At 41.3% G+C, this 25962-nt stretch overlaps 1 protein-coding gene across 2 annotated transcripts in view; it reads right to left on the bottom strand.

The window, feature by feature from the left end:
* The window catches only part of SMG6 (SMG6 nonsense mediated mRNA decay factor), a 270067-nt gene that overhangs the window by 200917 nt on the left and 43188 nt on the right, over positions 1–25962 (bottom strand). For both annotated transcript variants that reach the window (XM_075561194.1, XM_075561192.1), the window contains exons 9-10: positions 8459–8520; positions 1269–1414 (exon numbers count right to left, since the gene is read on the bottom strand). In XM_075561194.1, the coding sequence (XP_075417309.1) occupies positions 1269–1414; positions 8459–8520 (208 nt within the window). The remainder of the gene's footprint in view (positions 1–1268; positions 1415–8458; positions 8521–25962) is intronic.

Below are 25962 nucleotides of genomic sequence, written 5' to 3'. Positions count from 1 at the left end.
TTGGACTTCACAGCCACCAAGACAGCACTTTGCAGACTTGTATTTCCTTCCTCCTTCCTAGAAACCACTACTGCCCCTCAGGGCTCCATCCCTCCTCAGGGTCACTTAAACAAACAGCCATCTCAGGAATAATTAGCCAAGTTCAAAAAGGCACCTAAGCCTCTGCAACTTGCCTTCTGCGGGGAATTCTAAATGTTGTAGCAGACAAGACAGGAGGAGAAACTCCGCTAGCTTCAGATGTGATTGAAAACCCAGGCCGGCTGGCAGAGGACCCTGCAGAGCCCCAGGAGGAGCCAAGTTTTAGGGGAAAGTGTGGCATGTCCACTCAGTAGCAACGGAATTCCCCCATCACCAACAAGCTAAAGCAAGACCCCAGATACAAATGAGAAGAGAAAGGAATGAACTTCAGGGCAAGTGAAAACACTAGGAAACGGTGCCACAAAAACTTGATCTGTTTCACAGCTGACTCTCCACAATTCCCACAATTCTGTGGCATTGCAGATGATAAAAGTTCCAGCCCCGAGACCATACTCTCTGGTCAAGGCTCTGAACAATTTCTTGGCAGCACAGACCAAATATCATTGGCAAACACACACAAAGTAATGTCACCCAATGCTACAGGGATCCTGGTAATACTCTTTGACGGCAACCTGGTCATCAGAATATTTTAAAAATCTGCCAATCAGCCTACTACCCCTGCCTCAAAAAAAAAAAAGGTGCTCGGAAAAGCATTTCAGACTACACGTTATACTAGCCAAATTCTTGGCTCGGTGGTTTTTTGTGCTTCCAGATTTGAGTCACCAGAGCTCATCAATTCTGTTCTTATTCCCTGGCAGGCTCCCACAAGGGATATCCCATAGGGAACTAGACTTTTCCATATTGAACAAACACAGTACACAAGTCCAGAAACAGCTATTCCCAATCCCTGCCAAGCGTATGGTCTCTGCAATGAAACATTTCAGCAATGCCTCTCCCTAGGGAGGGGCTATGGGGCTACAGCCTCCAAGAAGCCTTGCTGTTGCACTGCCTTTAGCATGACCAGATGTGCAACAGCATCTCTGGGTTTGCACATTAAGCTCCATACCCATGCTTCCCTCCTTCCATCCCACCCAAGCACTAGAGTCACATAGATTTCACAGAGTAAATTAAAAGATCTGAGAGGCAATGGCGGGGAGGGTGGTGTGACTGCCTATGTGGATGGAGTGTGGTAGCATAGGAAAGAAGCTAGATTAGTTTCTGTCTAGATAAAGAAGTTGGACACGGTTTACCTTTCAACTGGGAGTTGTGAACAGCAAACATATTGATGGTCATCAGCTGCAACATGCGCGTACTTCCAATAGGAGAGGGGCTATGCTGTAGTAACACCTGGAACTCCTTGAGGACCTTCTCAGTCACTGCTGGGAAGGTCTCCATCCTGCAGACACAGAGAGCCCATCAGTCCGATTCCACCCCAAGAGCACTTGGTGCTCATACCATACAAACCAGACCTAAAATATTTCCTCACTACCTTCACAGATTTTCCTGTATTTTGAACAAATTAAAGAGAAAGGAGTAAAGTGTTCAAGGATCAACATACTTCTTAAATCACTTGATGAGAGTTTTTATGCTTTAGCAGACTATTTCCTAACCCCTGGCAATTAGGTGGATTCAAGCTGATATCAATGTGTTTTTTTTCCTATGAAAAGTTTTTCTAAATAGGAGACACATTTTCTTGATGTTCTGAGACATACATATTCCCCAAACTCTCTGGTATGAGAACTATAGATGGTTAGATGGCTCTAAAGACTGACCGCGAAGGGCTTCAGACATAGTTCTGCTGCTGTCTCCCAAGGTATTATCTCACTAATTGCTCCCCCTCTAAGGGTCCCAAACTTCCCCTTGGAGAATTCCTAAGTCTCAGGCCCCAGTAATCTCTTTCCATCTTAGGATCCTGATTTGCTGCCCTCAGTGCTCATACAAGACCTTCATCAGGGTCTGTATGTTTTTAAGCCAGTGGAAATAGAATGCCCTGGCCAAGTGCCACTCCCAGTACAGGAAGAGCCTGTAATGTTGGGAGGCCGAAATCCAGCCAGTGACCTAGGGCTCCAAAGGAGAGGTCATTCAAACCAGTGCTTGCCAAGTGTGGCCACTGGATCTCAAACAGTGGTACATGCCTGGAGCTCCTTTGGCAATATGAACAAACCACAGCTGAAGCCCTCAGAAATAAAAAGCAAATTCAAACTTGGTGCTAGAAGAGACAAACCAAGCACATGAGCCTTCAGGCCATGCTGAACAATTAGTGGTCAGCTAAGAAAGCATCTTTTATCCATGCCACCCCTCCACAAACAAACAAATAGCTTGCGGTAGGGGAGGGGGAGGGGAGAGGGAAGAGGAAAGGGTAGCTCTAGGCTGGATTAATAAATAGCTTCTGGAAAGCCACAGGAAAGGGAATCCTTTTCAAAAGATGCAAAACACTTTCCAATGCTAGAGAAAGGTGCCTCTAGTTGCACCAACACCTTTCCCTGGGGGCGGAGCAGTCTCTGCAGATTAGAAACCTTCCGAGCTCGCTGGCATCCTGGTAAATCTTCATTCTTTGCCCTTGGATGGCAACTCCGATTACTGACCCTCTGGTGCTCACAAGTCATGCCACAGCTATGGGTCAATTACAGTTTACATTCCAGATCCCTTCTCTGCAGAGCTGTCCTCATTTTCATTGGCACAAAACATGCCATGCATTTGTTTTTCTCCAAATGCCATTTCAAGTGCCTTTAAAAACACCAAAAAAAAACCCCAGCCACAACCCCCCCCCCCCCACACACACACTCAACGCCCCACTCCCCCTAAAACGCTTCAGAACCGTTAAAGCTCTTCGTAGGTTGGGAATGGCAGAGAGCAATATGTTTGGGGCTGGACAGGATCCATTTTTCCCCATGGGCGATAAGAAAGGTTTCGTTTTAAATCCTGACACTGCGCAGCACTCTTTCTGGTTGGAGGTGGGGAGGGGGCTACCACTTCTCATTACGAGAATAGCAGAGTTCACTGCTTGAAAAGCAGCCACAGTGGGCAAGTTTCAGAGCCATGTGTCTCCGTGTTGAAAGGCAGTAGAGAGCCAGCACAGAACAAGACAGAAGTGTCACGTGGGATAGTCTTGCTTCGACGCTGGTTCTGAGGAAGCCTCTTCTCTGGGATGAGAACTGAAATAAATCCATTAACACTCTCTAGGTCAGAGTAAAGTTTCAAACAAGTACCAGGCCAAATGGATACATTTTCTTTTATTTAAAAATAAAGTTAAATAAAACAAACCTCCTTTGCCTTTCAACCAAGTCAACATGATTAAAATAAAACAAAACAAAGGAGTAGAATGTAAGTTAGCGTAACTAAAAAATGGCGTAACTAAAAAATCTGAGCTATCAGAGATGGGTGAGCTCAGAGAAATCTGCTTTGTCAGGCAATAGCCGAGGGGTGCACAGATAAAAAAATTCCTCCTGAGAGCTCAACAACTAGGTTACTGGTTCTCAACTGTGTAACCAAAACGCTGTCTGATCTTGGCCTCAAACTACCTGTAAGTACTTTTGTGTCTTTTCCTTTGAGAAATAATCTTTGCTCTACCCCATATTACATAGAAAAATATTTGACAAAAACGGAGAAAATAATGGAATACTTATGCATAAAACAGAAATACAAGCCTCAAAATAAAATGATGTGTTTACATAGAAAGAAAAGGCTTCAAAAAGCTTGTGGAAGTACAAAATTAAAAAGATAATAGAATTTTCCCAAACTTTTTGAAGATCTCTCGTACATATACAAGTATGTAAATATAGTAAAAATATCTGGAAGAATACAGAAAGTAATGTCTAATGTTATCTCTGGAGGATAAAGGAGCTGGGGAGGAACTTAAATGAAATGATAGTCTTATATGTAAAGTCAGAAATTTTATAAGGAAATTTTGCTTATTGCTTATGAAGTAACTGTTAAAAGTTTCAGCCAAGATGAAAAGGAGAGAAAGCACAAAAAGATGGTCATTTATAAGAGTAAAAACTGGAAGCAACTTAAAATGCTCAACAATAGATGAGTAAGATGGTACAATCATAATTGAATGCTTTTTGTTTTTTAATTAAGTAGGGAAAAGTTCAAGATACATTAAATGAAAGCATTAGTCCTAAAGTAGGTTAAAATGATCTCTTTTGCCACTTACTTATCTTCAGTGTGTTTGTGTGGTAGTGGTGGGTGCACAGAAACAAAGGCTGACAAAATGCACACCGAATGCTAACAGCGCAGCTGCCCTTCTGGGCAGTGAGGACGTGGGTATTATTTTTCCTTTGTATTGGCTGAGTTTTCTCGATATTTCATAACAAGCACTGTCTAGTAAGATGAAAAAAGAAAATAAAATTTCCCCATAATATTTTTTTATTTTAAAATATCTATTAAATTAAAAAGATAGAAATGTTTTCTAGAAAATTCTCAGTCTAAAATAAATATATCAGACTATAAATTCCAAAAGACTTTGAAGAGTGTAAATAAGGTTGACTAGGCAGCAAGTAAAAACTAAAGCGTTCTAACTTTAACCAGGGCAATGATTGGAAACAAAATGAAGCGTCTGTCCAATGTAAGTGCAGAAGGTCTGATGTGTCTCTCACCAGAACAGCCTCTCTGTCAGGAGCCACTTGGCACCCCTGCCTGAGTCCTCTCTTTGCCGAAGTCCCAGAGAACTGGGTTCTTATCCTTTAAAAGCGCAAAAGATACAATCACGCTAACTTAGGTGACTGCCCTGTGAAGTGATCTTAGAGACACTTTATCTCATTTGAATGGCAGTTTCAAGAGAAGAATCTTTCAAACAACACTGGGACCTAAACCCAAGAGTGACTCAGACAGTGACTAATGAGGTAGGACCCAACCCCTTAGATGCTGAGAAACACAAGCTTGGCTAGACAACATTCTCTGCACAAAAGAGTCACGCACCCTAACATTTTTCTCAATTTCTTTTTAAAAAAAACTGAGTGAGACAAGAGTAAACTCAGAGCAAAAAAGGAAGCAAGCAAACAACTGAGTCATGTGACATGGTAGAAATGAAAGAAAAATCCACAGTGCTACAGAACATAAAGACTGACTGAACCTCAGGAATGACCGCTTTAAACTACTGAAAAGGAAAAGGAAGCCCACAGAGGCTCTAACTTGCTCATTCTCCAGGACTTACAACTAATAAGGGGTAAAAAAGAGGCTCTCTTTGGCACCTGAACCCATCTAACAACTGGACCCTCTTTTCAACGGACCCTAGAGTAAGACTTGTCTTGCACATAGTAGGTATTCGAGCATATGCTGACTCAACTTGGAACACGAGGCTCGAAAAGATGAAGCAGACTCAAGAGCTTTTCTCAAAAGGGGGGCAGGACAGTGATGTGCTCTCAGCTGCTCCCCATTACAATCTCCTCTCTCCTAATTCGTTTTCAACGCCTCCCACATTTCACATCTTCTTGGTAATTAGGCAACCATCCATGATGATGTGTGTGGCTTAGGCTCATTGTATTTCCAGTCTCTTTACAGAATTCTATACTTTTGCCCCCCTCAATAGAAACATTACTGTTTCTTCCTTCCAGAATAAATATGAGGCTCACCTCTTTACCTCCAGAACTACATACAGGAATACTCATCAATTGGCTGGAGTTACTAGGACTTCCATGATTTCTCCTCTTGTGAATACTACTGTAACGCATTTTTTAGAAAGGTGCAGTTTCTTGTGAAGTTTCACTTTTTTTTTTTTGGTGAAGTTTCACTTTTATAAAAAATGAGTTACAATGGTGTTCACAAGAGGCTGTTGTTGTTGCCCCACCTGCACCCCACCAGTAATGCGGGGATGGAAGAGATTTTGCAAAGTAAACCTATAGCAAACCAGCTCAGACAAATGCGATAACCTATGTCTTTTTAATAGCCTCGAAAAAATAAAATCCAGAATTTCTTCCTACTGTGACATTGTCTCACACCTCACAGCTGTAATGTACGCCTGTTCGCTCTTCCCATCTTCCCATAAAAATCATGACTATCTATCTGGTTATGACTTTTTACAAAAGTCATTTTACTGGGGGCTCATACAACTCTTATACAACCTATATACATCCTTCACTGTGCCGAGCACATTTTTACATTTGTTGCCTTATCATTCTCAAAACATTTGCTTTGGTTATGACTTTTTAAAAACACTTAAACACTAGCCATCTAAATAAATCCCTCCTCCTTTTTTAACCTTAAAATTTTAAGATTATTTTGTCTTCTCCGAGCTCATTTTCCAACTGGTTGGTTAACCATTGCAATGGCTGTATCCAAAACTTCCTCCCAAATAGGTATGCTTAAGTAAATTTTAAAGGGAGCCGGGGGTAGAATTAAGGTCTAACTAAAAGGTAACCTAATACAAATATATCCTAAATATTGTTTCATGCTTTATAACTTTTGTCCCAAGAGATCCGATAGAGCTAAGAAATAACTAAAGCAGTGCTTCTCCCCCGAGGACGATTCTGTCTCCCAGGGGATATTTAGCAACGTTTGGAGATTGGTAACTGTTAAGACTTGGTGGTTGAGGCACTGGTACGGATAGCATTCCCCATTGGCATCTAGAGGCAGATGCTGCTAAACATTTAACAGTGCAAAGGACAGTTCAACTCACCCCCACAACAAAATCTCATCAGCATTGAAGGTTGAGAAACTCTGACTTACAGTAACATGTTACAGAAAAAGTTAAAGAACCAGCATGGGAAAAGACCAAGAGGAAATATTGAGTAAAAAGGTAATAAGGGAAATAAATATGGGGGGGGGAGGGAGAAAGAGAACTAAAAAGAAAACAGATATGCAATAGTACTTCTATTTCAAGTGTAGCACAACAGCAATTTCCCGCTGTGATGTGTTGCTTTCTCAGATGACATCATGTTACCCACCTTGTAAGTGCAGCCTTACATTACTCACTAATGACTGGCTTGGGGTCTTCGACACTTTACTAGAATATTAGATCCTTCTCTCCCATCTCAAACAATCTCTCCACTTACTATAATGATTCACTCATTCACACAGCAAATGTGAGGGAGGTTCACAAAGTGTGTGAAAAAATGGCATTGGAAGATAGTAAATTTTTCCGCACACTCTTTTGAAGCCCCTTTGTGTTGACTGAGCACCCACTATTGTGCCAGGCTTTAACACCTGCTAGACTGGAGCTTCCATGAGGTGAGAGGGAAGCAACAATGCACCCCAGTTACTTTCCTTCACCTTACTTCTCCTGAGAGAGGCTCATCCTATTGGACTGGCACTGCTCCAATGTCCCCAAGTCATCTCAAAGTCAAAATCATCCTTGGGGTGGTCCTCACTAGCATCCATGCTTAGGCTGAAGCCAAACATATAAATGAGTATGGAAAAACTTGCACCCTTTCTAGTTTACACGAAGCAGTGTTTCTTCAGGCAGGGCAAAGCCTTCCAGCATCTCCAAAAAGGTAAATACAAAACTATGTGGACATGGACAAAGCTCTACTCCCACTAAGGAAACCTAAAGAGCATCACAGATAAATAAGGCTATGACAGAAAGGGAAAGGGAAAGTGTGACACTAATGGGTGGGTTTATAGTTCAAAACAAATCACCTCAATGGGTAGCTCCCCATAAAACCTCTAACTCAGAAAAGACTGAAATTCAGTGGAAGAGCTGTCTGAGAACACTGCCCCCTACCCCTCGCTCTACTCTCCTTCTGTCTCTGCTCTGTACTCTGGAGAATTCTATGCTGAAGATGAGCTCAGCATGTATCTGCTTGGGTTTGGAGATTTTAAATCATGCATTAGGGTCACTAGTTTTGCATGATAAGAAACATTGATCTATCAAATGACTACTCAAAATACCATCTCTTTCCTAGGGGGTGAGTGTCAGGGGCTTACCCAGATGAACTCCCCTGAGATTGATTGACTGACTCTCTCTCTCTCTCTCTCTCTCTCTCTCTCTCTCTCTCTCTCTCTCTCTCTCACACACACACACACACACACACACACACACACACACACACTCACACAACTGTCATGGTATTTGCCGAGATCTGCAATGATGGTGCAGGAAGCTGAGCACAGAATGGGGCAGGAAGGACTTGGAAGAAAGAAATCCTACTTGTTTCTTTGAATGAAAAGCAGAGAACCCTGACAACAGCACCCAGTGATTTAGCATGCCTGTCTTGATCGCTAAAGCAGAAACAGAGAAAAGAAACACGGAAAACCTCTGGGTGGGAATGAGGAAAAGACTGGGCTTTAAAGGGGCTTCAGTAAGGTTAGTGGAAGGCAGAAAGACAGTAATGTCCCCACACTTCACGAGCCCAGTAGAAGAGAATGAGGGAAGAGAAGGTGGAGGCCTGCAAGGACTCACACCCTGTGCCCTCAGTTACAAACATAGTCTAGTTGCTAACAATATGAAATTCCAAAATGACTTGTAATGTAGGAAAATAAAATAAACATCCTGCACACTTACCCAATCCGGGTAAACAGCTTCCCATGGGCATGGAGAAAACTGAGGATGAACCTTTTGTTCAGCTGCATGGGAAAAAGAGAAAAGAGAAAACAATTAAACTTTCCCCAGTTTCCTGTTACTGAACAGAGTCCCTAGTGACACAATAACCTGGCCAGGGTCTAAGGGGTGGGCACTAGGGATGGGAACCAAATGAACATGCCCAAACTCTCACACAGATCCAAGGCACATGCCCAACAGCTGCCGCTCAGTTGAGCCAAGATGACAGAAGGCTCGGTGAGCAGATAGTGCCCTCTGCTGGCAGTAGTCACTGTGTGCAGGGACTGAAGCCATGAACCAAAACGGATTGATAACCTGCAAGAAGATGCCTGCAGCTCTCTGACCTTATTTATCAGCTAGAATAGAAGAAAGCAAGACTCTTCTTCTGTAAGCAGTGGTAAGATAATCCAGGGCTAGCAAGCTCATTGAATTGTACTTCTCCAGGTGTGAAAACAAAATTTCAAATTCTAAGTCTGGAGCTGAGTATTTCACATGTCTCCAGGAGCAAGATGTGAAACAGGCTGGTGGGCACTGCTAGCAACCAAGGGCTACTTCACTACAGTTCTGATGAAAAGTGCTACACTGGGTCCAGTCTTATTTCTTTCCTTTTTAAAAAAGAAGCAAAGCTGGGAACTGGTATCTGGTGTTTTAGGTAAATGCCTCTTGCTTTTAAAAGTTGGTTACTAATACAATAAATAAATAAACATCAGGAACATCAAAAAGGCACTGTTGCCAGCTACCTTTAGCCTGAGCTACCAAGAAACCATTTCTGCTCAAGGTTCTAGAATATCTACTTCTATCTAAACTCAGTGGGCCTGGTGTTTCTGAGCAAAACAAAGGAGGAAAAAAAAACTGACTCCCCAAACGTGGAGACATTCTAAAGACCAAAGCCCGTTGTCATTTTCTCTGGTTTGCTGCCAGCAATGTGCTCAGGGTCCTGCCGCCTGCAGGAGGGGTCACGAATCTGGATCTCAGGAAGTTGCTAAGAGCGTGAAAGAAGAGTTCAGCACCACTGGATATTTTTCCCCAAGAGGAAAAGCACCCCTGGTCGATATATCCCCTGGCAAAGCACCGCCAATCATGATGGCAGCACTGTCTCTTGCATATGGAACCTTGCTAATAACTTCAGCAGCAAAGTCTGCAAAAGAGGTTCAGCCTTTCATTTGGCCAGAAGTAAATTCCACTTAATGGGCACTACTAGATTAGGCATTAGGGTTGTCTAGTTAAAAAGCGGATACTTTACTGAAGATAAGCAGTCTTTACAGTGAGGATGAGTTAGGGCCAGGGACACTAAATTCCTTGAACTGACAGGAAAGATGTGGCAGAATAAATTACCAATAGTTACACTGGTGTGCATAGGAAAGCCAGCTAGAATACTGGTTTCCAGGTCTACTAACAAAGGAATGTGGTGAAAAAAAATGTGTAAATTCCACCTTTGCCATTCATTCACCTCCTGGGAGATCTCAGGCAGCTAAATTAATCTCCTGAAGTTCTAATTTTTCTTTCTATTCCTGATCTTCCTATATGTTAGTAAGGTGCTATAAACACTTGGTTTGCATCCTAGAGATTGGGCTTGTTACATAGAGGGAGCTTTGTGACACACAGAGATCAAAAAGAGTATAAGCAATAGTCAGTTATAACAATATAAAGCCAGATGGCACTGAGGTAAAACCTTTCAAGAGCTCATAGCTGATTTGAAGCTCTATCAGGAAAGCGGCAATCTGAGCTTCTCCCCTCTCTAACACAGCATCAACCACTGGTCTCCACTTCTGCAACTTTTTGATCCTTAGCAATCCAGAGGTAATTTTGTTCAAGTGGAAAAATATTACTCATCAAATTGTAAGGCTGTTTCCAAAACATCCTCATCTGCATACATATGGTTACCAAAAATTAAAAATGCTTCTTGTTCATGAGGGTGGGAGGGGGGTTAGGGGAAAAAAAGGGAGCTGATACCAAGGGCTCAAGTAGAAAGTAAGTGTTTAGAAAGTGATGATGGCAACATATGTACAAATATGCTTGAAACAACTAATGTATGAAATGTTATAAGAGTTATAAGGAAAGTAAAAGGAAATAGAGGAAGGAACAAGGAGGCAAAGGGCATTTATAGAGGTCTAAATACAGGTATGTACATATGTAAATATATTTATAAATGATGATGGGGAAATAGATCTATGTGCATTAAGATACAAGATGGACATTAGACCTCCACTCAAGTACTCCCTCAATGCAAGAACACTCTGTTCTATTAAACTGGCATTCCATGATGCTCATCTTCCCAACACAATCACTGAAGACAAAGCGGGTACATAAGCAAATGTGATTAAGAAAGCTGATGGAGCCCGGCTATTGATGAAACATACAACTTTCTTGTAGTTCTTTAATGCTTCCTTCCTTCCTTCCTCCTGCCCCCCACTATCATGATCCCAATTCTACCTTACAAATCTTGCTAGACCAGAGGATGTATACTGGTACAGATAGGAACTGGAAACACAGGGAAACCAGAATAGATGAACCCCTCAGGACCAATAGAAAGAGTGGCAATACCGGGAGAATGGAGGGAAGGTGGGATGGAAAGGGGGAACCGATTATAAGGATCTATATATAACCCCCTCCCTGGGGAATGGACAACAGAAAAGTAGGTGAAGGGAGATGTCAGACAGTGAAAGACATGACAAAACAATAATAATTTATAAATTATCATGGGTTCATGAGGGAGGGGAAGGAGAGGAAAAAAATGAGGAACTGATACCAAGGGCTCAAGTAGAAAGCAAATGCCTTGAGAAAGATGCGGGTAACAAAAGTAAAAATGTGCTTGATAAGATGGATGTATGGATGGATTGTGATAAGAGTTATATGAGCCCCAATAAAATGATTTTAAAAAAAGAAGAAGAGCTGATACCAAGGGCTCAAATAGAAAGTAAATGTTTAGAAAACAATGAAGGCAACATTAAGTGTAAATATGCTTGATATAATTGATGTATGAAATGTTGTAAGAGCCCCAATAAAATGATTTAAACAGAAACGAAAAGAAAGAACTCTCAGCAGTTCTCAACCTTCCTGATGCTGCGACCCTTTAATGCAGTTGCTCATGTTGTGGTGAAACCCCCCCCAACCATAAAATTATTTTCGTTGCTACTTCATAACTGTAATTTTGCTATTGTTATGAATCAGGCAACCTCTGTGAACGGGTCATTCGAACCCCAAAGGGGTCTCAACCCACAGGTTGAGAACAGCTGAACTATGTGGATGTGATTATTCTACATTTACTGTTTCTTTTTCTTTAATTGGGGAGAAGGAATAAGACAGAAGAGCATGTAAACAGAGCACTGATTCTGAAAAAAAAAAAATCAAAAAATTCTGGGTTCAAATTTTGATCATCACGTTTGTTTGTTTGATAGATAACTGTAGGCAAGTTGCAGCAACTTTCCAGAACTGTCTCTTTAACTATAAAACAAGAGGGCTGAGTGAGCTTAGTCTAGGTGATTTCATACCCTGAGTGTGTCAGCTAAAGCTTTAAAAACAACCGAACTAGGTTCTTTAGACCTACAGAATCACTCTTTAGGGAGTAAGCACAGCGGGTGAAGTAGCTTTTCTCACAGACAATTCTGAAATAAAGTCAAATTTGAGAACTATGGAGTAGATCAAGGGTAAACAAATCCATGGGTCAAATCTAGCCTGTTACCGGTTTTTGTAATCTAAGAATGGTTTTTACCTCTTTTAATGACTGAAAAATGAAATCAAAGTAAACGTTCCTATCATGTAAGATTAACATTCTCTGATATATCTGTCTGGAAGATCTTAATGTAAAACTTATATGAAATTCAAATTTAAGTGTCTGTAAGTAAAATTTTATTGAAACACTGTCACATTTACTTGCTTACACCGTGTTTATGGCTGTTTACCCACTACGATGGCAGAGTAGCTGCAGCAGTGATGGAAGGCTTGCCCAAAAGTCTAAAATAAGTACTATTTTGGCCCTTTCCAGAAAAATGTTTGCCAAATCTCTCAACTAAATCTTCATAGTATTGAGGCCTCAAAAAATTTTCTACTTGAAAAATACTTTTAACCACACACATGTACTGGCGACAGCCACAGCTGTCACTCACGAAAGAGGTGAAGGGCAGAGCCGCTTAAAAGAACATCCCCATGGCACTCTGATAGCCACCACTACCGCATCTCAAGAGAATCACCCACCTACGGTGTCGTGGCAAGGCTAAAAGTCACGTGGTTCTATGATTCTAAACAAAAAAAAAAAAACTACCTTTCTGGCCTGTATGTGTTTCTGGCACAAAAACCACACTAATGCCAAGTGTCAATGGCTGCTCCCAAAGTTTTATATTCAAAAGTCTCAGAGACTACAGAGAAATACAAACTGGTTCCTTGGGTTTTCACCTCAAGAACCATTAGGCTGTGTGATGGAAAAATAGGACACATCCAAGCCCAATGAAGATTTCACTTAAACCAGGAGGCTCCTTGATATTTCTAAAATACTCCTCTCATCAAGTCAAAGTGCCAGATTTGGGTGCTCCTGTGCTGAGGAGGCCTGGTAATCCATAGCATGTCTGAGGGGGTATCGCCACCCCAAACAAACAAGCAAACTGGAATTGTGCTGGGCAGAGCAGAGCTTTTGTAGTACACATTTTTCCTGCTAGGCGAGCATCTCTCAACTCACTCTGAGTTAGTAGTGCACCAAGTGGTGTTGCCTCGGAAGGTTCTCTCTGGTTGGTTAATTTTTTTCAGAAAAGCAGTTTCACTTGAACCTCATTTTTTGTGATGGTTGATTAAAGAGAACAGCGTGCAGCTGTGAAATTTTCTTTCCTGCTGGGGAGAATGCCACAGAAACTGTTGTAATGTTGAACACAACTTACAAGGACAGCACCATAGGGAAAAACTCCAGTGTTCGAGTGGTTTGCTCATGTCAACAAAAAGGTGAAATGTCAATTGATGACAAATCTCATTCTGGACATCCATCAACTTGCCAAACATGAAAATGTCAGACAAAAATGGTGAGTCACATTTGGAGTTTGATCCACCAGGTCAGACTGTTAATCAAGGTTCTGAAAAGACTGCGTAACAGTGTGCAACAAAAAAAGACTTGATTTGTGGCAGCCAGGGGACTGGTTTTTGACACCATGACAATGCACCTGGTCACGCAGTCATCTCAGTGCACCCATTTTAGGCAAAAAATAGCATGCCTCTCTTGCCCCCACCCACCTTACTAACCTGACCTCACCACTCCTTCCGACTTCTTGCTTCCAATAATGCATAGGAACATGAAAGGAAACTATTTGATGACATAGAAGAGGTGAAGTGCTGTCAGCCATCCAAACAGATGAGTTTGAAATTTTTTTCCAAGAATAGAATCGCAGATTTGACAAATGTAGTAAGTACAATGGAGAGTGCTTTGAAGGTGATAAGGTTGTTTTGTAAAAAAAAAAAAAAAAAAAAACTAAATCCATATATAGCTTTGGAAACAATTCCAGGTTTTTCTGGGGTTCCCCCTCATAGCTCTGAAGTGCCACCAGTTCAGTTTCAAGGTATACAGAGAGAGAAAGTTCAGCCAAAGGGCAACAGTTGCTCTGACTGGGTTACTTTCTGAATGACTCTTCTTTCTGACTCATCTGTCTCAGTGCCTGGGAACTCTCATGCCCATCTACCTAAACAATAGGGGTTAGTTGGGACACCCTATGTATATACTGCACAACAGTGAGAGAAAGGTGGAAATGGCCCAAACTCCCACTTTGTGATCAGTAAGCAACCAAAAGTAGTTCTCCAAAGACACAAACTGAGACACATACAAATGGGTCAGCAGACTGCGAAAAGGATGGGGAAGTCCTTTGTCACATTTTGCCTCCCATCCATTCACTCATTCAAGAAACACCTCCTTGGGTACCTTCACTGCAGGAGTAGTGAACAAGACAGAAATAATCACTACTCTGTGGGTGACACAAACAATGATCAAGTGCCACAACTCGGTAAGTACAGGCTGCCGTGGAAAGATACAACAGGAGCATCAGAAAACATGAAGGCTGAGTCAATTAACAAGGATAGTTTTGGAGAAGGGAGGGAATTGGGCCTTGAAAAAAATCGTAAGCAGGGTACAGCATGGGCAATGGCATGGCTAGACGAGTGATTCTGAAGGAGGGAGGGAGGCAGGGGACATAGTCAGGGACAAGTCACAGAGGTCCTTCTTAAAGAGTTTGATCTTAATCATAGCCCTTCAAAGTTATGAGCAGGGAAGAGACATAGACAAACTTGCATTTTTAAAGGTCATTCAAGTTAATATTTAGAATTTTTCCTTCTTTTTTTTTTTTCCGTTGGGGACAGGGGGAATATGTAGAGGCCAGGTTACCAGTAAAGAGGCTTTCGCAATCACCCTCTATGGCAAAGAAGAAGGGAAAGGTAATTAAGGAAATAACCACTACCACATTTCAATCATGATCTTTGCACCAAGTCCAAATGGTTCTAATTCCAGGTCATTCGATTAACAGTGACCAGCAGTAGCCCAAAACCAGTATTTCTATTGTATTCCCTCTAAATAATATTCATCAACAGCCTAGCATGATGCTTGGCACTTAATACATATTTAATAAGTAAATAGTGATTAAATAGGTTTTTGTTTTTTTAAATAGGTTTTTAATGTACTTTTCTCATGAACTTCTTGAAGTCCCACTGTGTGTGTGTATGTGTGTGTTACACACATTTTCCATGAGAGCAAGGACAATGCCTAGCAGTCATCCCAGAATCACTACAAAAAAGATGGTGACCAATAAATATCTAGTGAACAAATAGCTTTTCTAGTCTGGTTCTGGCACCTCCAGCCCCACCCTGGCTAAAACCACCTCTCTTTATAATAAAGAATTACTAGTGGGGTTCTAAGTTCACTATTTTCTTCACACTGCTGTTTCCTCTTTCTACCCAGAACGCTATCTCATGTATTCATTTCTTTTTCAATACAGTCTCACTTTCTTTGCTCAAACCTTCTTTAGCCCTCTACCTCTCGGTTGAACCTGATTATTTTATCCTTCAGACTCAAGGAACACGTCATATACTTCTATTATATTGGGTATCACCATATACCTTAAATACATAGACGTTTGTCTTTAGACCACCTGTACCAACACAATTTTCCACAACGATGGGACTGCTGCTTATCTCCACTGTCCAATACAGTAGCCACTAGTCACATGTGGCTACTGAGTACTCCAAAATCAGCTAATATGACTGAGAAACTACATTCCATTTCATATAAGTACTCACACATAGCTAGTGGCTACCAAGCTCGTTGGCAAAAGTCTTGAGTGCAATCTTATTTAATAAAAGAACTCATTTTATAATCCAGGGCAGAGTAGCTATCAGAAAGTGGTAGATGTGTTTGGGAAGATGAATGGATGACAGTTGGTTCCAGAGACTACAATACCCATACATTTTTACAATTTCTGGCTTGCAAAAGACTCATTCTGAAACACACAGAGCTCAGCCAATGAAAGCACTGAATTGGAAGAACTGATCTGGTACATAGGTGCTTGATGTATTCATATATAGGTACATGCAATCTACTCTTGATTATCAGCAAAATGTTGACTCAGTCTGCACATTGCTCACAAATCTACAAAGCCTCTTCCTCATCTGGAGCAGTCTTGCTTACTAGGAGTCCTGGTAGCATTGTGGTTACACGTTGGGCTGCTAACTGCAAGGTCAGCAGTTTGAAACCACCAGCTGTGCCATGGGAGATAGATAGGGCTTTCTATTCCCATACAGAATTACAGTCTTGAAAATTAATGGGGACAGTTCTACCTTGTCCTATAGGGTCATGGGGTCACTATGAGTCAATATCAATTTGATGGCAGTGAATTCGGGTTTTTGGATCTAGTATTCTCCTATTTTGATTAGCTGTATAATCTACACAGAAGGCACCTGATCATAAATATTGAATTGGTCCTTTCAGAAGCTTGAGGACAGATTTCCAATTAAGAACAGAATGGATTTAGAGTCGGTCTGTACTTTATTAGACGTAATTCAAACATCAGAGGCTCAAGTTTTTCCAGCTGTCATACTAACCCAAAATAATAATCATAAGCACAACAATGGTCAAAACTTGTACTTAAAAAGAAAAAAACAAAAAAAACGTGTATTTGTCTGGCACCATCAATGGATAAGGCCCCATTCTAAACACTTTACACCTATTAATTTATCCTTCCAACCATCCTGTGTTGGCAATCACAGCACTACTACTACTACAATATTAATACTATAGTAGCACTGGTAGTGCGATGGCTAACCACCTGATTGTTAACTGAAAAGTCGGTGGTTCTAAATCACTAGTCACTCTGCAGAAAAGATGTAGCAGTCTGCTTCTGTAAGACTTCTAGCTTTGGAAGCCCAGCATGGGACAGTTCTACTCTGTCCTACAAGGTCATTGAGTTGTAATTTCAGTTGGATAAAACAGCAATAGGTTATTAATAATGCTATTTTTATTTCTATGTCACAAAAAGAGGGAGTAGTTTGACTGAACCAAAGCCATTATTACCAGCTAGTAAGGGGTAAAGCCAGAACTTGAACCCAGGGTAGACTGGCTTATAGTCTGAGCTCTTAATCTTTCACCTTTGAAAAAGACAACATGTTCAGCAGAACAAAGAAAATAGACCCTGGGCTATTTATAAAGAGCTAAAGCTAAAGCAAACCCCAAGCAAAAACAGTGATGGGTATCAGTGGTTCTAGGTACCATTCACTGAGAGACAAATCAGCAAAACCAAATGAGAAGTCCTGTAGCCTGAGAGGAGGAGTGGGTACTTTCAAATCCTACCGTGCAGGTCAGTGGAAGCAGCAAGAAGAGAGAAAAGGGTGTGAGAAAAAGGGAACACAACAAGCTTGTTTTTGATGGACATAAAATAACAACAAAACAGAAGGGAAAAAAAACAAAACCCAGAAATGAAAATCCTGACAATATCCCCAATAAATCTGGAATCTGTCTGATTAATAAGGCACAAGTTCTCCAAGAGGCAAAGAAGGTATGTACATTCACACTATTATCAAGGGATTGATTGTTCACAGTCCAGAAAAATTACCTGAAAACATACCTTTCTGCCTACCCACCTACTTATGGAAAAATCCCTGGATCTCTCAGGAAAGGGAGGAACAAGAACTAAGAACCCAAACGAGAATAAAGTTTCGATTTAAGACAGATGTGATCACAGAGACTTCATAAACCACTGTACTTTGGGCACCAAAAAAGCAAGTAACCAGCACAGGGAGCTCAGACAACTTCGCACAAGTTGCAGGTTTAAGGAAGGCACCAAATAAGGGAAGGATTCTGGTGCATCAACTCCTAGGAAAAGTGTTTCAAGTTAAAAATGGTTGTTCAGGTTTGGAAGTGAACTTCTGTATCTGTTCTTTATCAACGGAGGCAACTCTACCTCACTGGCAGCTCGCAGCAGAAAGAGAAGGCGATGGTTACTAATATAAAAATGGGTTGTACAAAGGCAACATGACCTGGTACAACTGGTATTTTGCCTTCATGCCGAAGGCAAGGCTATTACCCTGCCAGTGCAGTGCATGGGTACGGGATGCCATACCCATGCCGACCTCAGCATCTCTAGGAGTGGGCAGGTCATACTGTCACTTTTCCCCACAACAGCCAGAGTTGCAGTGTAAGACCGAAAACCACAGCACTTCTGGTGAGAGGGTCATGTTTCACTGTGACTTGAGGCAAGACCTGCTTCCATCTAGTTCTTTGTCAGTAGACCCCTTTTTGGTGCTAGTTCCCAGACTCACACTACCTTTTTCAAAAGGCACAGCAAGCACCACTGAATCACTTATCTTTGCTCCGATTCTTAATCTACCAAGTTCCTCCATGCTTCTTAACTGTTCTCAATGAAGACCAATCTTTAACACCGAGCGTAACAGCAACAGGGGCAAACTGAGCATTACTCCATCTTCTTAACTTATTTACAGCATTCTATGGGCTCAACTGTGAGGATGGCACGGAACTGAGCAGTGCTTTGTCCTATTGTACACAGGGTTGTTAGGAATCGGAAACAAATTGACAGCAATCAATCCCTGTCACTATCACAAGTAAACATATGAGGGGGCTTCAGCAAGTGTGGGAAAATTAAATGAAAAAAAAAATCATGAAAATTTTCCACAAAATTTTTGAAGCCCCCCTTCGATAAGAAAAACTTGAGTTAAAAGGGAAGAGAAGAAGAGAAGTGACACCAGTCAAAGCCAATCCTTCTGCCCGGATCAATCTGTGATCCTCCAGCAACCTGTGAAAATGTGAAATTACTACCTCTCTGAGGGTTCAGAAAAGGTCTATTTTATAGTCCTTTTTATGCCCTGGCCACCTGAGGGAGTAGAAATGAAGCGTGGCAAAAGCCTGGGGTTCTCGCTGGATGAAGTAGCACAGCAATATCAAATATCTGATGTGCTGATGGTGCAGACCGTATTCCAGTTTCTACACATACGCACACACGAGATTAACAAACGCAGGGATTAAGATCTGACTGCTAGTCTTGCACCAGAGGTGACAGCTTCTCCAGGGAATCCATTAGTGCCTACCCAACCCTGTGACATATGTCCTTTGTGAGTATTTTAAGACTAATACTGTTTTAGAGATTGAGCCGGATGTGTACAAAGAAAACCTGCCAAAGAAACTCCTCAGGGCAAATGTCAACTGACTTAACAAAGTTTGCTTTATAAATTAGAATTGAGCATCTCAGAGATTTGTGGCACCAAGTCAGCTCAATATCTCATTAGAGAAAATAACATTTTAGCATCTTTACCATGAAAGAAAAATAACCCAAAAATGCAAACCAGAAGGAGGGTATTATCCAGACATCTCTTTCCACATGCTTCAGTGGTGCAGGCCCACTGTGTGCATGAAGGACAAGGAGATGACTTACTGCCAATGGTTATAACACAAAGCATAACTTACTCCTAAGCAAAGCTGGGCTTGGCTCAGAAAGCTTCCTGAAATGATGGAAGACATGACTTTAGGATGAGTCAACCTTTGCTCATGCATAAAATAAAGCAGAGAAGAAATATTTGAAGGACTTACTTCTAAGCTTGAGCCAAATCAAAAGTCCAGAAGTATCTACTTTGTGATGAATCTTCTGTTCCAACTGACTGATTAGACACAGCTTCAATGTAGATGTCTGTACCATGGCCTAAGTTGCTAATGATAGACTGTTGGCTAGGAATTTCCAAAGCAACCGCTATTTGGAGTTTCCTACCACTCTGTGGTTTTTATCCAGGCTCTTCCTTCTGTGAGAAAAGTATACATACTGCCCCGCAGCTACCAAAATATATTCTTTCAGCCTTTAAATTTAAAAACACAAGTCACCTTTCTAAAGTGTTCCCTGTTAACTTGAGTTAAGCTTTTTTTTTACCTTGAACCCCCTCTGTACATATTTCCATTATTTTACTTGTAATACATTCTTTCAAGTAATTATCTACATATCCATTTTTTTCCTACTAGACGAGGAGTGTCTTTGAAGAAGGACCAACCTCTCTTGCTTTTGCATGGGCAGTACCCAGAGTAATGGCTCACTTATGAACGCAGTCACTAAATATTTATGGAAATTACCTGAGAGGCAGTCAGGAAACTTCACACCCTTCAGAGATTACTAGCTACTCTTAAAAGATGTTAACCAAATAAGCTAAAGAGAAAATGGCCACATAAAAGTTACTTAAAGTGACAGTGTATTGTATACTGCAAGATAAATTACATTAAAAAGAAGCTGAGTGAAAAGAGATCACTAGTTGTAAGGTCACGACATACAGTGCATGCCAGTAAGTCTTTACATTTACTAAAGGAAATTACAAACGTGGCTCTAACCTCTGGAACAGTTAAAATACAGTTAGTCTAAATAACAAATTAATAAATGTGCAGGCCGCTAAAAACAAACACTCCACCTGACTTTCTTGATACTGGAAGCAGAAATTCCTCCCTTGGATTTTCACAAAGACACCATATAACACAAGTAGAAATGATCTCTTAAGACCCTTAGATTATGTTGTCTTAACACAAGCTAATGACTTTACCCAAAGTACTTTCTGTACAGCAATACTACAGGTGATCAACATGTCTGTCACCGCATGCATCTCTCGATACGCCTAGACATGAACGGCATGTAAAGAACAACAGTAAAGAGATGCGTGGTGATCACTATACTAAAAGCTCGATAAAGTAGACACTAAGTGGCTAGATAAAAAACAATTTCATAAGTCACTTCATCCAAACCCACAATGACTCTCAGTGACCCTACATGTGGTTTCTGAGACTGTCAATCTGCACAGAAGATAGCCTCATCTTTATCCCAAGGAATGGCTTGTAGGTTTGAACCATCAACCTCGAAATTAGCAGTCCAATAACTAACACACAGCACCACCAAGGCTCCTTTAAAAAGTCACTGAAGCTCTTAAAAATATATAAATACCCAGTAAAAATACCAAGGTATGTAAAAAAGTATTGCTATAAGATCATAGAAATCTTCACTAAACAAAAATTTCAACATGTACAGCTACTATTGCTCAGTATATCCTCCACTTAGGTCTCTGTACTTTTAAACTTGAAGTGTGTCCATCTCTCTATGAGCCCCGGTGGTGTAGTGCTTACGCATTGGGCTGCTAACTGCAAGGTCAGCAGTTCAAACACACCAGCTGCTTCTCGGGAGAAGACGGGGCTTTTTACTCCTGTACGAGTTACACTCTCGGAAAGTCAACAAGAGCAGTTCTACCCTGTCCTATAGGGTCACTATAAGTCAGTATCAACTCGAAGGCAGTGAGTTTATTTTTAACCCTTCCCCTAAGAATTCGATGCTCTTCAATTTACACCACACCAAAATGGCAGTTTTGGCATCCTTGAGGGATTCAAATCATGTTCCTTTCCAATGCTCTGAGTTTGAGAAACAAAAAGAAGTCTGAAAGAGCAAGATCAGGGCTAGGGTGGTTGGGGTAAGGCTTCCCAATGACAGTCTCCTAGGACAGCCTTTACTATCCTCAAGGAACTGCACTGTCATAGAGGGGGAAAAAATTCCCTAGTACAACTTTCCAGACCTTTTTCTCTCCAAAGCAGTTTTCAATTTTCTTAAAACTTTTCTTAGGGAGGGAGGGAAAAAAGAGGAGCTGATACCTAGGGCTCAAAAATAAAGTAAATGTTTAGAAAATAATGATGGCAACATATGTACAAGTATGCTTGATACAACTGATGCGTGGATTGTTATAAGAGCCTCCGATAAAATGATCTTTCTTTCAATAAAGACAAAAAAAACTATTCCTAAAAAGACCCAGTGAGCGAGTGATCCCAAAGGGATCAGTTATCAGGCATCAAAGAACAAAAAAATCATGTCATTGGCTGCACACCTCCATGATAGGATCGCTGAAGACAAATGGGTGCATAAGCAAATGCGGCGAAGAAAGCTGATGGTGCCCGGCTATCAAAAGAGATAGTGTCTGGGGTCTTAAAGGCTTGAAGATAAACAAGCGGCCATCTAGCTCAGAAGCAAAAAAGCCCACATGGAAGAAGCACACCAGCCAGTGCGATCACGAGGTGCCAAGGGGACCAGGTATAAGGCATCATGCAAAAAAAAAAAAGAATATGTGTGTGTGTGTGTGTGTGTGTGTATATATACCACATTGAATGGAGGGGGAGGTGCAGAGTGGAGACCCAGGGCCCAAGTGTCGGCCACTGGAGATCCCCTGATGGAGGGGTTTAGGAGAGGAGATGGGTCAGTCAGGGTGCAAGGTAGTACCGATGAAGAGCACAGCTTTCCCCCAGATCCTGGATGCTTCCTCCCCCCAACTACCATGATCCGAATTCTACCTTGCAGGGCTGGATAGGGCAGAGGTTGTACACTGGTACATATGAGGGCTGGAGGCACAGGGAATCCAGGGTGGATGATACCTTCAGGACCAAGGGTGTGAGGGGCGATGCTGGGAGAGTGTAGGGTGAGTGGGCTGGAAAGGGGGAACTGATTACAGGGATCCACATGTGACCTCCTCCCTGGGAGAGGGACGACAGAGAAGGGGGGAAGGGAGACTCCGGATAGAGCAAGATATGACAAAATAACGATGTATAAATTACAAAGGGCACGTGAAGGAGGGGGGAGCGGGGAGGGAGGGGGGAAAAAGGGAGGACCTGATGCAAAGGGCTTAGGTGGAGAGCAAATGCTTTGAGAATGATTGAGGCGGGGAATGTATGGATGTGCTTTATACAATTGATGTATGTATATGTATGGATTGTTGTAAGAGTTGTATGAGTCCCTAATAAAATGTAAAAAAAGAAAAGGGAAAAAAAAAAGAAAGAAAGAAAAGAAAATGATTCGGGCAAAGAATGTACAGATGTGCTTTACACAATTGATGTATGTATATGTATGGACTGTGATAAGAGTTGTATGAGCCCCTAATAAAATGTTTAAAAAAAAAAAAAAGACCCAGTGATCATCTTATGTCCTTGGAGAGAATCTATCAAGATTACCACTTTGGGATTGCACCAAAAAATTTGGCAATGACATATCAGACAAGGAACTAATCTCTCAAAGTTATAGAAAACTTCAACACCTCAATAAGAAAAATGACAAATAATCCAATTAAAAATGGGCAAGAGACATGAACAAGCACTACCCCAAAGACACCCAGGTGGCCAACAAACATAGGAAGAAATGCTTGCTATCATTAACTATTAAAGAGATGGAAATCAAAACAATGAGATACCATCTCAGCCCCACAGTAATAGCAAAGTTCAAAAATGTAAGTAACAACAAAGGCTGGTGAGGATGGAGAAAAGACTAGAACCCTCAAACACTGCTGGTGGGACTGTAAAGTGGTGCAACTACTGTGGAAAGCCTGTGGCAGTTCTTAAAAAAATGGGTAACAGAAATAACCATAATATCCTGCACCTCTCTACCCGGTATATATCCTAGAGAAATATGCACTACAACACAACAGATACATGCACGACCATGTTCATCACAGCACTATGCACAACAGCAAACAGAAACAGCCCCTAAATGCCCATCAGTGGAACAACAGATCAACTTTGTTGTATACAAACAATGGAATACTACACAATGGTAAAGAACAATGATGAATGCACACACAGCTCACACATGGATGGATCTGGAGGACAATCTACTGAGTCAAGTATAGAGAAACAAATATTTTCAGACCACAATTATAAAAAGCCAAGAATAGGTTTTCACGTGGAAGAAACGTTCTTTGATGGTTACCAAGGTAAAGGGGGAATCATGGGCTAGAAGGTAGACGAATGTCCACTGTTGAAGGGTGAAGGGGAAGGCAAGAGATGGAAATGAAGGAAAAATGGTGGAGGCAGGGCGCTGGAGGTGTGCAAGAGTTACAGACAAAAGCAACAGAGGCAAATACTGTTAGACCAAGGGGATGACCCATAAGACTCTCTACCACAAATTAACAATGAGGTTTTGAAGGGGAACCAAAGGCAGATAAAAAAACAAACAAACAAAAACATAGATCCAGGAATGGATTTAGGGGCTCGCACTAAATCCTAGCTCCAACTTAAGGACAATTAGTTTTTACATCATGGCCCTGAATACTTGCCCTCAGGAGGGGAACGCAGAATATATGGGTGCTTTGAAAAACAGGGGGAAGTAATAAGATGGTGCCGGTTATCAGATAAAATAGTGTCTTAAAGGCTTGTCTCCAAACAAGTAGTCATCTAAGTGAGATGCCAACTAAGTCCACATGGAAGAAGCTCACCATCATCAGTTACCAAAGGACTGTAAATCATAAAGTCCAAAATCAAAGCAGAAGGCTGTGGATGACAGTGGGAACCCAAGATACATTTGTGGGAACTACATAGGAAATAAGCCTCCAGTGACCTCCCTCTCTCCAAAATTAAGGGATGGGAGGAAAGTGGTTACTAAACAGAGTGCACTTGGAGAAATGTGTAGAGAAGATCAAAGGGATAAACCTGATTTGAACAATTAAAACTTTGTCCCTCTGTATATCTCCCCTCTGATACACAATGTACCTGCTCTGGTTTTCAATGGTTTCTGTATTTTTGCTTTGTTTTGTTTCTGTTTGTTCATATTAGGGTTTATCTCAAAGGTATTATGTAATTAAGGGTCACCCTCTTGAAGTTGGTGTTATATGTTTTTCTGTTTTTTTGGTCTATGAAACCTGGGACTGATGAACCTACAGGGACAGCAAGAAGAATAAGGGTTGGCGCGGGGCAGGGGTGGGGTGGGGAGCGATGTTAAGGAATCCAGGAAGAAAAAAAAGTTTGGAAACTGTGGTAGCAATTGTACAATACTGCTTGATGAAACTGAACTATGGAATGATATATGTATTAACTCCCAATTAATAATAGATTTAAAAAAATACTATTAGATACACAATCCTACACTGATGGGGAATCTACAAGTAGATGATTGGATACACACATAGCCTGAATATGTGGGAGAGGGAGGAGTATACCCACGAATGAAAAATATATATAGAGAGAGAGATATATAAAACAGAGGATATCTGTATATGTGTATTTATTTTTGCTGCTAATATATCCATGAATGTGGTGAAGCATACAGGGGAAAACCTTATAAAGACTTATACATCATCAAACACTTTGATGACATGAATTGCTAAGCCTGAGGGATTTGGACCATCGTTTTCAGGGGACATCCAGGTCAACTGGTATAATAGTTTCAACGACATTGTTTTACACTCTAATTTGCTGAGTAGTGACTGGAGTCTTAAAAGCTTGTGAACTTTATTTCCACTGCCCTAAACATTTAAGGTGGCCTTCTTGGTCTCTCCCAATCCAGAGGAAGTAAGAGTGATAAAAACTGAAAGACACAGGAAAACTATTTGTCCAATATTATGCAAAACATAGTTCACAATCATATATGAGACAAAGCTTACGGGGTTAGACTAGAGGAACCCCAGAGACGGTGGCCCGCCTCTTCAGGTTTGGAACTGAACTCACCTCTGGAGTTCAGTGTTACAATAATCAACCATTTAAGATCAAATGACAAGGTTCAGGGTGTTAGGAAAAAAGAAGGAATAAAAATAGGGTTGCAGTGGGCAAGATGAATCAGAATGGGTTTGAATTGTTGAATGTGAAACTATCATCTGTTCTGTAAACCGTCACCTAATTCACAAAAAAGTTGAGATTACTCTTATGGATCCCAAAACACAGTCACCATAAGCTTCTCAGATGGCTTCCTTACTTGAACTGAACTGCCCTGCCAGATCCCAAAGGCTCATCAAAACCAAACTTCCTGCCATTAAACTTACTATTCATTGTGACCTTATAGGACAACAGTGTAGAATCGCCCCTGTGGGTTTCCTGAACTGTAAATCTTTAAAGGAGAAGAAAGCCTCATCTTTCTCCCACAGGGTGACTGGTGGTTTAAAACTGCTGACCCTCAGGTTAGAAGGTCAATGCATAACCTACTATGCCACCTGCATTTCATAAAGAGGCTAAGACAAAG

This window comes from Tenrec ecaudatus, chromosome 10 (genome assembly GCF_050624435.1).
Source record: "Tenrec ecaudatus isolate mTenEca1 chromosome 10, mTenEca1.hap1, whole genome shotgun sequence".
Taxonomy (NCBI): domain Eukaryota; kingdom Metazoa; phylum Chordata; class Mammalia; order Afrosoricida; family Tenrecidae; genus Tenrec; species Tenrec ecaudatus.
This window is presented reverse-complemented; position numbering and strand designations above follow the sequence as displayed.